The following is a 12,401-nucleotide window of genomic DNA, read 5'->3' as shown; positions in this document are numbered from 1 at the left end:
ACCTTCCTACTTGTTATTTATCTTTTACCTACTTATCCATAGAAGTTTGGGCTAGAGCGATAGCACAGCGGTAGGGCGTTTGCCTTGCACGCAGCCAACATGGCCGACCCGAGTTCGATTCCTCCGCTCCTCTCGGAGAGCCCAGCAAGCTACCGAGAGTATCTCACCCGCACGGCAGAGCCTAGCAAGCTCCCCGTGACGGATTCGATATGCCAGACACAGTAACAACAGAGTCTCCAATGGAGACGTACTGGGCCCGTTCGAGCAAATCCATATAAGTTTATATATTCTATATATCAAGCCAACTGGAGCGATAGCACAGCGGGTAGGGCGTCTGCCTTGCACGCGGCCAACATTGGCCGACCTGAGTTCGATTCCTCCGCCCCTCTCGGAGAGCCCGGCAAGCTACCGAGAGTATTTGGTATGCCAGACACAGTAACAACAAAGTCTCCAATGGAGACGTTACTGGGCCCGCTCGAGCAAATCGACGATCAACGGGAGGGCCTTTACCTTATACCTTATACTATAAGCTGTCTAGTCACCCAAAAAAAGTTTATTAGTTACAAATCTACCTTTTCTTTGAGCACTTATATCTCTTTACAAACCATCTCTATTTACATTACTAAAACATGCTTTGATAGTTACATATTCTAATACTTCCATAGCACTTAACTTTTGTCCAACCTGAAATTTACTATGACTAATATGAAGTAGCTATTTAATTTTACCTTTTTTTCAAATAAAGGTAATTACTTAATAGCATTATTGAAAAGGCTAAAATACTCCATATTTTCAAATGCCACAATGTATTTGTTATTTATGTATTTTTCCCCACTTATGATATTTTGAAGTTATGATAAATTTATCTAAATATAACCCCATTATAAGTGAAAGAAAGTCTGTAGTTCAATTTTACTTGAATGGGCTGGAGTGATAGCACAGTGGGTAGGGCATTTGCCTTGCATGCAGCCGACCCGGGTTTGATTCCTTTGCCCCTCTCGGAGAGCCCAGCAAGCTACTCAGAGTATCCTGCCCACCCGGCAAAGCCTGACAAGGTACCCGTGATGTATTTGATATAACAAAAACAGTTTACAAGTCTCACAATAGAGACGTTACTGGTGCCCGCTTGAGCAAATCGATAAACAATGGGAGGACAGTACTACAGTGCTATGTATTTTTTACATAACTGCTGCTATAATTATAGATCCTATAGTTATTTCTCTGTGTTATTCTGATCCATTGATCAATTTGCCTATTCCTAATCAACACCACCTGGTCTCATTTCTCACTCTTGTATTTGAAGGAAACACACAGCTCTCCCTTGCTGGATTTGTTTTTTTCCTTTTCTGATAGTCCTTAGATATTTACCATCAGTTTCCTTTCTAACAGGATTTTAGCATCAGTTTGTACTTGAACTTAATTAGGTAATACCACCATTCTCAATTTTTTTACTGTTACGATTGAAATGCTTATTGATCTTCTTCCAAAGTCTCAGGATTGGAAGTAAATTAGCAGCAGTAAAGATATAATGGTGTGAACACCCTGCAAAAATACCAAGTCAAAACAAAGACTGAATATTGAAAAGTCAAAAGAAACACAGCAGTTAGCTCACCAAAAGGAGGCTGGACAAATACATTTAAGGGGGAAAAAATCGCTGGAAATGTATTTACACTGCTTAATGAAAGTTTTACTCGAAAAAGACGGGCATTAAAGTGAATAAGCCAGGATGGTAATCAGAGCCCCGAAACGAGCTCAGAGGTGCAGCAGTGTCTCACTCAGGCCAGGTCCCTCGGAAATTCCAGCCCAAGAACTAAGACTCCCCATTTAGGAATGATAACTCAGGAAATAGAGGCATTTCCATACCCCTGCCCCTCAGTTTTCCAGTAAATTTCGCATAGATTTGGCATATGTCCTCAGGTATTTCTGAGATTTTCAAGGTTTTGGTATCATTGTGAGGGGGATAGCATAACTCACTATTTTCTGCGTATCAATTTCTTTATGAGGAATTTGATGAAAGTAACTCATGGTCCTCTTTATTTAGTTCCACTGTTTTCGTTGACCCTTCTGAATTTTCAGGGCAGGAGAATCACACTGACCTCAAAAATGATGCTCTTTCAATTTCCAAACTTTATGCCCTTCATTTTTTGATCTTAAAAGATTGACTGAACAGCCAATAAAACCATGATGGACAACAAATAGCAAACTTAGTGCTTTGTCCTTGACTTAATGGAAAAATTTCAAATATTTTTACCACCAGAAATGAAGCATGGGAGTTCCAATCAAGACCCTTTAGAAACTTTAAAAAACTTGTTTCTACAAGGAAGCTAAGAATTGTCCATCAGCAGTGATTGCTGAAACTTACCAAATTTTTTAGTATCAATTTAATCATATTTGATTCAACTTATATCTGTTGAGTAATGAAATTTTTGCATTTATATAATAAAATTATACAATTCTATTCTATAATATAGTTTGGGTATCAGAATTATGCTAGCCTTGAACAGTGAAATAGAAAGCTTCAGTATTATTCCATGGTGTGGACTGTTTTCATTTTTTAAATATATGGTTATAGAAAGTGTAATGATGATTCAGAGGATTCTTTTATTTAAAGTTTAAACCCACCATTTTTCTTTTCTTTAGCAGCTTTGACTTATTTTTATTAAACATTCTCATGTTTACAACACATATGAATGATAATCAATACACTTCTGCTTTCTCCACTTTTTAATTGAATCATCGTGAGCAACACTTACAAAGCTTTCATGTTTGAGTTTCAGTCATACAATGATTGAACACTCATCCTTCCACCAGTGTACATTTTCCACCACCAATGTCCCCAGTATCCCTCCCCACCCCCGCATCCCACCGTCCTACCCCTCCCCCTGCCTCTAAAGCAGACAGTTTTCCCTCTTACTCTCTCTACCTATGGCATTACAGTTTACAATACAGATACTGAGAGGCCGTAATGTTTGGTCCTTTATCTACTTTCAACACACATCTCCCATCCCGAGGGAACCCTTCAACCATCATTGACTTAGTGATCCCTTCTCTATCCCCGCTACCCTCTCCCCCAGCTCATAAGGCAGGATTCCAGCCATGGAGTAATCTTCCTGGCCCTTGTATCTACTGTCCTTGGGTGTTAGTCCACGAATGAGTAAAGTCATTCTATGTCCTCTCTTTCTCACTCATTTCACTTAACATGATACTCTCCAGGACCACCCACTTATAAACAAATGTCCTGACTTCATCTTTCCTAACAGCTGCATAGTATTCCATTGTGTAGATACACCAAAGTTTCTTTAACCAGCTGTCTGTTCTCAGGCACTCAGGTTGTTTCTAGATTCTGGAACAGTGCTGTGTGAACATTCTGGAACAATGCTGTGTGAATCCAGCACTATTGTGAACAGTGCTGCAATGAACATACAGGTGCAGATGTCATTTCTACTGTGCTTTTTTGCACCCTCGGGATATATTCCAAGAAGTAGTATTGCAGGGTCAATTGGAAGCCCAGTTTCTAGTTTTTGAAGGAATGCCCACATTGTTTTCTAAAAAGGCTGGACCAGTCAGTATTACCACCAACAATGAAAGAGAGGTCCTCTCTCCCCACATCAGCGCCAACACTGGTTGTTCTTGTTCTTTTTGATGTGACCCATCACTTTTTTTATACCCCTCCATCTTTTCTTCTCCTTACAGTAAAATTCATCCCTTCATTTACCTTAATTCTATTGTCAGTGTCCACCGACATTTTTTCCTATTAGCCAGCATTATATCATCATATTGCAGATGGGCAAAATTATCCAATAATCGTGTTTTCCCTCCTGACATATTGATTCACATAATCCCCCTTGAGTTTCTTTCATTCTATTGTAATGGAAAATGTTCATGCTTTTAGAGCTGAGAAGTATTCCACGCTATATACCTATCTTTGTTATTAAAACATCACAGGCATTCCATACATCACAGGTTTCCATAGCTTAGATACTATAAATAATGCTGCACTAGACATAAGAGGGCATAACTCTGTTACTGTTTTCACATTTTATATATAGATACCAAGAGTGGAATTACTGGGGGGTCAGATGGTAGCTCTATTTATAGTTTCTTGGGGAAGCTCTGTGATGTTTTACAAAATCTCTATATTGGTGCCATTTCCACTGACTTGAATACTTTATAAAACACAGAAATTACCTGCTTCTCGAAGTTTGGGTAAAACATGTCTGTGAGAAGCCAGAGATAGTACAACAGGTAAGGTTCCTTCCTGCCTTGCATCAGCCAACCCAGGTTTGACGCCTGGCACCAGATGGTCCCTCGATCCTTTGCCTGGAGTGATTCCCTGAGCACAGAGCCAGGAGGAAGCCCCGAGAACTGCCACGTGTGGCTCAAAAACAAATCCAAACAGACAACAAGATGTCTATAAAATCTGAGCCTAAAGCCACTCAGATGGGTTTTACTATTTTACCCTCCCTTGATAACTTAGTAATTCGTCTACCTGCTCAGAAATGAATTTTGTTTTTATTAAAAAAAAATCTCTTTTGGATGGGGGAGATACCTCAAAGGGATAAAGAATTTTCTTGGTACGCAGAAGGCCAGAGGCTTGACCCCCAGTATCACATGTTTTTTTGAACACTACTGGGAAAGATACCCCCAAATAGTCTATTTCATCTAGTCTTAACTTTTAATGTAATATTTATGATCTGATCTGCACTGAGTTCATCTTTCTAACTTGAGGGCTATATATAATAATTTTATTTCTTGGTAATGCTTTACTAAATCCTGTAAGAACATTATGGCTTTATTTATTGCAAATAAACGTATTTCAAATAAAATCTCAAATAAATTAATAAATCCAATATTGCAAATAAAATTAAACGATATTTGCCGGTGATGATTGGACTAGTCACATTTGAAGAGTTCAATATCCACATATGGCGGATGAGCTTAATTATAGACATTTTCATCACTGCAGCAAGTTCTCCTAGGCTCCGAGCGTCAGTGGATTGTACCCACATTATTTTGATATATACTGTTTATGTCCATCTGTTGTAAGTAGAAGTTTAGTTTATACTTCCATTTTATCGGCTATATTAAACACCTATATAAAGATGCTTTTAATTTTCAAGAAAATGATATTTTTGTTCCTGGCTTTTTTTCTTGAGTCTTCTTCACAAGTTGCTTGTCATTTAGTGTAGTACTTCTCAACCAGTGGGGTCCCAGGATAGTTCAAGGGGGGCGCAAGTGAGAATAAATGGGGGGTGTCACTGTATGTGAGGGGCCAACCAATAAGACTCTAGAGGTCTCAGGAAAGAAGCAGGCTGGGGACAGGCGTGGTGGAGACAGGCTGAGAAGCACGGACACAGTGTACTGTGAATGGGATTAGATGTCATACGGAACCTCATACTTTAGAATTTGCTGATAATTTCTGTGGTATAACACATTCTTTGTTTATGTCCAAGGATACTGAAAATGTGTTCTGTGAGCTTATACTTTTTGAACTGCTTTCATAATTTAGGTCTACTTAATCTTTCAATTTATGATGGGTTATGTTTATCCTCTAATTATGGTTCATCCATATATCAACTCCTCAGATTAATTATGGGTTAGGTACCTAAAGGTTCTTCATAATTATATGCAAATAATATTTAGTATATACTATGTAAGAACCTATAATCTCAGAACATGCACTAAATACATATGCTGTTATCTATATATGGAAAATTAAATATCAACTTTTAAATTTTTTATGCTTTTGCCTGAATTTTATCTTTTTATGACTTTATTTTGAGCCTTTCACTATCATTTCGATTCTGTGTGAAATTTATAAATACCTTACTTTAAATTTTTGGATTTTCTCCAGTCTTTTATGTTTTAACATAGGAACTTAAGTAACCATATTAATGGAATTAACTAGTCACTGATGTAAATAACACTCCGTAACTATAAAATATATACAACTTAATGCGAAATGCCCTTATTCCTTTTGTCTCCTTATTTTATTTTGGATTTAGGGCTACATCCAGAAGTGATCAGGGCTCATTCCTGGAGGGTGTGGGGAGGCCAATGTGATGCCAGGGACTAAGCCCAGGTCAGCCACATGCAAACCAAGGACCTCACCTCTTATGTTGTCTCTCTGTTCCCTACTTATCTCAGCCCTCACCCCACCCTTCAAGCCTTCTGTTAAATTTTCCTTTTCTCTTCATGCTGCATCTGCAATAATTTGAGAGCAAAACCTTTATTCGGTGCTAGTTTTACGTTATCATGTACTTGGAAGATCAAAATCACTTTGGCCCTGAACTCGATAATGCTAGACATTTTCTACTAGGATCAGGGTTAAAAATAACAAGCAGGGTCATTCTTCTCCCTTTGGTAAGTTACTTTCTCTTAGGCCGTGGGTCCTGATCATTTTCTAAGGTGTGTTGCTGGGTATGGTCTCATTCAGCTGGGACTCAGTGACTCTAGTTTGTTTCCTTCCATTATTTCTTTGATTATTTCCTCCTCCTTGCTGTCTCTGTCTCCCTGTAAATTTGTCAGATGTCAAGTATCCTAACTTAACCCTGCATTTCTGAACTTCTAAGAGACTTTCTAGCTCACTAACCTAGTCTTCCAGAGGTTTTTATGGTTTGTTGATTTAAAGTGCATTACTCATTTAAAGCTTAAAAAGGGAATTGGAATATTTTTATAACCCATTATTTTAAAGATAATTACTTAGGATCCAAATTAGAACTTTGAAAGTACTTTTCTATACACCTAAATAACCACATCGATGAAATAGTGGCATCCAGTGTCTGAGTTCAAGTCTTACTTGTGTCTGGTGGCTCTCAGTTATCCAAATACATATTTAATTCAAAGAATAAGTCAACAAATATTAGCATCTTCCTCAGGGGCTGCTGCATTTTGTGTGTATCGAAACAGTAGAGGAAAAGACTGCAGACCAGCACAAAGCCTGGGAACACGTATTAGATCCAAAACCAAAAATAATAGTTCATTTCCTCCCAAGCAGAACTGACTTTCCTTCGCCCACTGAAAGTTATAGACGCCTGAAAACCATCAACACCAGAAATGTAGCTTATCCCCTTTGCTCCAGCTACAGGAGCGAGCCAGGCGAGTTTAAAGGAGAAAGGAATCTAGAGGTGCAACTGGCCCAGGAGTTCTGCATCAGCCCACTCATCCCCAGGGGAGCACCCTCTGGCTGATTTTTCTCTTTTTCTGGTGCACAGGCTGCACCAGAAAGCTTTACCTCTGCCTTTTCACTTCATGTCGGTGGAACTTTTTCTACTTTGTCTCAGTAGAAGTTTAATACCATCTGCTTTCTTAAAGTTTTCCTGGGGATAGTCTTTTTAATGTTCAAAGGCATTATTCAAACAAAGCAGAATTCTATTAAGTACCAGAAGTTGCATTTGATTATTGCTATCTATCTGTACTTTTAATTTGTAATATCCATTCCACGTTCTTTCTCCCGGGACTCCGCGCCAGGCCGTGGGGTGGATGAGAGCCTTCCCCACCCCAAGGGACCCAGCCCTGGCAGCCGACCTCCACTGATGGCCCAACCACCGCTGCGCTCCAGGCCGCTTTCCGGATGCTCAGGTTGAGCTTCACACAAGAATGAAGTCCCACAGAACCCAGATAATGCAGAACTTTGTGACCTTGGACATGGACTCAACAGGACCCGGAACAGAGAACCTCATCCTGCTTCCCAGTCTCTGGTGATTCAGGGATCACACCCAGAAGCCACACCCTGCCTGCCGGCACCAGATAATCTCCTCATCGGCCACCCTCCAGAACTCACCGATGCTTCTCCCAGATGGGAGTATAAAGTGAGGCTCCCAGAATCATGCCACTGGACTCCATGCCAGGCTATGGGGCGGGTGAGAGCCCTCCCCACCCCAAGGGACCCAGCCCTGGCAGCCAACCTCCACTGCCCAACCACCGCCACGTTCCAGGCTGCTTTCCAGACCGTGCGGCCACAACACTTCCTACCCATTTATACCTCTTGGAGAGCCGGCAAGCTACCGAGAGTATCCCGCCTGCACGGGCAGAGCCTGGTAAGCTCCCTGAGGCATATTCGATATGCCTATACAGTAACGATAATAGGTCTCATTCCCCTGACCCTGAAAGAGCCTCCAATTGTTGGGAAAAGACCATTAAGAGGCTGCTAAAATCTCAGGGCGAGGAGGAATAGAGACATTCATTACTGGCACCTGCTCGAGTAATTCAACACCCAATGGGGTGATAGTGATAATAGTTTTTTTCCCCCAAGACATTCACTTGCTGAGGTGTCAACACCTATTCTAGTATCATCAGTAATGGCATCTAAGCTGGACAGGGAAGTTCACATGTGTGTTCAATTCGCTCTTGTACATCAGCCTCACTCACGAGCCCCAGCTAGTTCTAAAGATCATTAAAAGCCTAATTCGAACTGGAGAGAGACTAAGGTGGTTAGGGCGCTTGCCGTTCACATAGCTAACCTGGGTTAAATCCTGGGCATCTCATACAGTCCCCTGGTCTCCACCTAGGAGTGATTCCCTGAGCATAGCCAGGAATAAGCCCTAAGTGTGTGGGGTGTGTCCCAAAAACAAACCAAAAAGTCGAACTGATTCACCCACATCACCAGCTTTGTTTCCTTATATGTGCCCCAAATACCCTACTTCTAAAAAGACAAACAACACAACACTTTCAAATGAGCTTTAAAATTTGGGATTTCAACAGCAGAGAGTGTTGAAATCCTTCTGGAGTGCTTCCTTTTCATTTTATAAACATTTCTCCTTTCCAAGAGCACTTTAGGAGCAACGTGGGACTCGAAGCCCCTCTGATGCATCTGCCCGAGTGTGAATTTCCACAGCTGCACAGGCCCCCTGTGAACCAAACACCAGGCACTAAAACCGCCTTTTACCAAGGGATCAAAGAGTGATTATATTTTGTTTTTTAATTAGCCTGGTTAACTGAAGCAAACTAAGAATGTCCCAAAATGCCCAAAAATAATCTATCAAGTGGCCATTTCTCTTCCAAATTGGAACAGTTTTGATAATAAAGAGGGATGTTATTAATAATTCCACTAAAATGTGGGCCAAGAGATCATACAGTGGGTAAAGCACTTGCCTCACATGTAGCTGACCTGGGTTCAATTCCCCAGTACCACATATGGTCTCTCCCAAGCCTTGCCAGGAGTGATCTCTGAGCACAGATCCAGGAGTAAGCCCAGAGCACTTCCAGGTGTGTCCCCAAAACAGCAACAAAAACCCACTAAAATAACAGATAGCCCAGGTGTTGTGAACAATTAATAGGGCTGACATGACGCTTGGAACACACAGACTAGCTCCCCTCAAGGAGCTTACATTCTGGCTGGCTTTTTCTCAGTATCCAAGAATCACTCTCAGTCCTGAGAACGCAGTAACAACCTCGGATGAGGCTCAGTTCCACCAAAGCTGCTACAGATCCTTATTAGCTTCATTCAATGGGAAAAGGGGAAAGGCTTCCCAGGAGACCAGACCTGAATCTCCCGCCCTCTTCCAGCACTTGAGTTGTCTAATGGGCAAGATACATATGTGACCCTCAGCTGGGGGTAATACTTGCTAGGCAAGGCCATTCTATGGCAACTGTCTGCACAATGCCTGTAGGTACTAGTTACTGCCATGTTTTCTCATGTACTATCAAGCCTGAGCACCAAGAAGACAAACCAACAAGATGAGGGAAGGGGAGAGAGTAAGAAAACAGTGTCCATGTAAGGCAGTGTAGCCCACTGAGGAAAGGTCAGCTCTGAAGAACAGACACCAGCAACTAACTCAAGAGTTTCCTTAGGAAGCGTCTTATAGCAGTATTTCCCTCACAGGCTCAGTTCCAAATTCCCTGCAAAGTTCTCAGCTGATCTTAAGGAGAAAACTCAGGAATAAAGCATGAAGGGAAAACTATCGGGACTGGATGGTGGAAAAGAGATTCAGAAATTCAGAGAACCATGGACAAGACTCTGGTTTCCAGGATGAGGAGCCAGAGGGTTGGTACCGTGAGTAGGGTGCTTGCCTTACACACAAGTGACCTTGGTTCGATCCCAGCATCCCATATGGTCCACCAGAAGTGATTCCAGAGTGCAGATCCAGGAGTAACCCGAGTACCACCTAGGTGTGGCCCCAAAACCAAAAAAAGAAAATTAAGTTTTCCAGGGAGAATCTATACCAGGACAATGGAGCATGTGGACAAATGCAGCTCTAAAAAGAATCATTTCTGCTTTCTGAAGAAAGGCTGCCTTCACAGTTCTAGAAAAATCAGTCACAGCACATTGGAATGTCATTATGCACATTAGGATAGTTCATAATTAAATGAAATTCACTTGTAAAATTTTGACCGTGCAGTACAGACCAACACAGGCGGTGAGAAATATTAACAGGTAAGAATAAAAGAAAGGGGTCTTTTCATACATCCTGCTTTGGAAAACTGCATGTTAGGACGCCTAAGATTCTCAGGTGTAATGCACTACAATGCAAATTACTGCCAGGCTCCATTTGGTGGTAATTTTTTTTCCTGCTTGAACTGTTTACCTAAAAAATATTTAAAGCACTTTTTAAAAAAGCAACACATATCCACTGAAAAGGATTTTTTTAAGTGAGTCCGGAGCGATAGTACATCAGGCAGGCCTTGCGCAGGGTGTAGCAACTGGCGTCCTTTATGATCCTCAGAGCCCACCAGGAGTGATCCGAGTGCAAAGCCAGCAATAAGTCCTAAGCACTGCTCGGTGTGTTTCCGCTCCCAATCTAAAATAAAACAAGCATCTCTAATGCCACCAATAGGGAGTAAACACTAATACCTTTCAGCGCTACTCTTTTAGGCACAGGAAATTTTTACAATGGAACATCATCCCCAGCAATGCTCTTTATCCAGCCATTTGATTGCTGAGATCGCAGTAACTCACAAAGCACACCAGTCAGTTAACAATTTTTAAAACACGGGATTTCCATTTGCAATTGATGGCAGGCTCAACCCTTCATTAGCGACTGCAGGTGCGGAAGGCCTCAAAGCAAACCAAGCCTGCACCTGCACCTGGGTGAGTGGTTATTTATGTCACTCACCCCTGAGCAGCACCCAGCGAGGAACGGGCTTCCACTTCTCCAGGAGAAAAGGGCTTGTAAAGGGCTCCACGGGGCCCCTCGCTTAAGAGGACCCATGATTGCTCACGTAGTCCTAAATGACTGAGATGTTTTGAGTTCCTTGCATAAAACGCTCTTTTTCCTTTGCCTCCATTTCGAACTTACTCCGAAAACCTTCTACCCTGGTTCATTTCCAAGTGGTGACGGTTTCTCATTTCTGAGAGCTTGTTCTGTGGGTGGGCAGGGCCGGGGGCTCGTGCACGGGACCCTGCAAGAGGGAAGGGAACCTGCACGCGCGGAACCACGGTGGCCCCTGCAGGCCCCTACGGGGTCCCACCTGGGCACGGCTGGCTCTGGTGGCTCGGAGGGATGGGGGAGGTTTGGGCTGACGAAAGTCGCCTTTCGAAACGGTCTCGGGGGCGACCGTGGACTGCGGAAGGGCAGAGAGAGAAATCGGGGGTGGTGCAAGAGAGGCGGGGCCGGGGATTTTTGTTGTCTCGTTTTTTTTCGCTTTCGTTTTCTGCGTGCCTCGGAGGGCGGGGGCAGGTTGGAGGAGGCAAACGAGGCCTCTGGCTGCCACCAGGGTGGGTTTGGGGCTGGGGGTGTGAGCGGCGGAACCGCGACGCCCCGGATATCCCGCCCGGTGCCAAGAGTCGCCGCGTTGGCGGGAAACAACAGCTCCAGCCACGAGCTCGGCGCCCTCCGACTCCGAGGCCGACTCCAGCCGCGTCCTCCGCCCGCAGGTCCGGCCACCGAGTTCCCGGCGCCCCCCGCCCGCGCACCGCCTCTGCCCCGCAGCCGATGACGGGGAGTTGCAGGCGCGCCGGGCGCTCGGCGGGGCCGTCGGCGGAGCCTCCCAGCGCGTCTCCGCCGGCCGTGCAGTTCCCGGGGTCGCGCCCAGGGCCCCTCCCCCGCCCCGCACCCCCTCCCCCGGGCTCCCCGCGCCACCGCCTCGTACCTGCCCGCAGGCCTGGCCGCGCTCGGGCGCGGGAGTCGGCGCCGCCATGGCCCGCTGCTGCCCACGTGCGGCTCGGGGCCGCCTCCCCGCCCGCCCCCGCGCCAAGGGCACGTGCGCGCCCCCGACCGCCCCGAAAGCCGCCCCCGCGTGGCGGCAGCCCTGGGGGAACCGGCCCTGGGCCAGCGCGGGGATGCGCCTCCTTCTTCGCTCTGCGGCTCGGGCGGGGCCTTCCGGGCGTGCGGGTTCCAAACCACGACGGAAAGCGCGATGGCGTTCGAAGCGTCCCCTTTCATCCCGGTGACTCTGGGGCACGTGTCTCCTTCTCCTCGTCGCAGAACGGGGCGGTGGAAGAGTTCTGGGCCGGAACGAGG

General features: G+C 44.4%; 1 protein-coding gene across 1 annotated transcript in view; it reads right to left on the bottom strand.

Annotated features, from left to right (window-relative positions):
- Window positions 1-12,113, bottom strand: part of SOHLH2 (spermatogenesis and oogenesis specific basic helix-loop-helix 2) — a 50,120-nt gene extending 38,007 nt beyond the window's left edge. The window contains exon 1 of the mRNA XM_056109814.1: window positions 12,031-12,113. Within this exon, the coding sequence (XP_055965789.1) occupies window positions 12,031-12,078 (48 nt within the window). The 5' untranslated portion in view covers window positions 12,079-12,113. The remainder of the gene's footprint in view (window positions 1-12,030) is intronic.
- Window positions 12,114-12,401: the final 288 nt, after the last annotated feature.

This window comes from Sorex fumeus, unplaced genomic scaffold, assembly GCF_029834395.1.
Source record: "Sorex fumeus unplaced genomic scaffold, SorFum_2.1 ptg000008l, whole genome shotgun sequence".
NCBI lineage: Eukaryota > Metazoa > Chordata > Mammalia > Eulipotyphla > Soricidae > Sorex > Sorex fumeus.
This window is presented reverse-complemented; position numbering and strand designations above follow the sequence as displayed.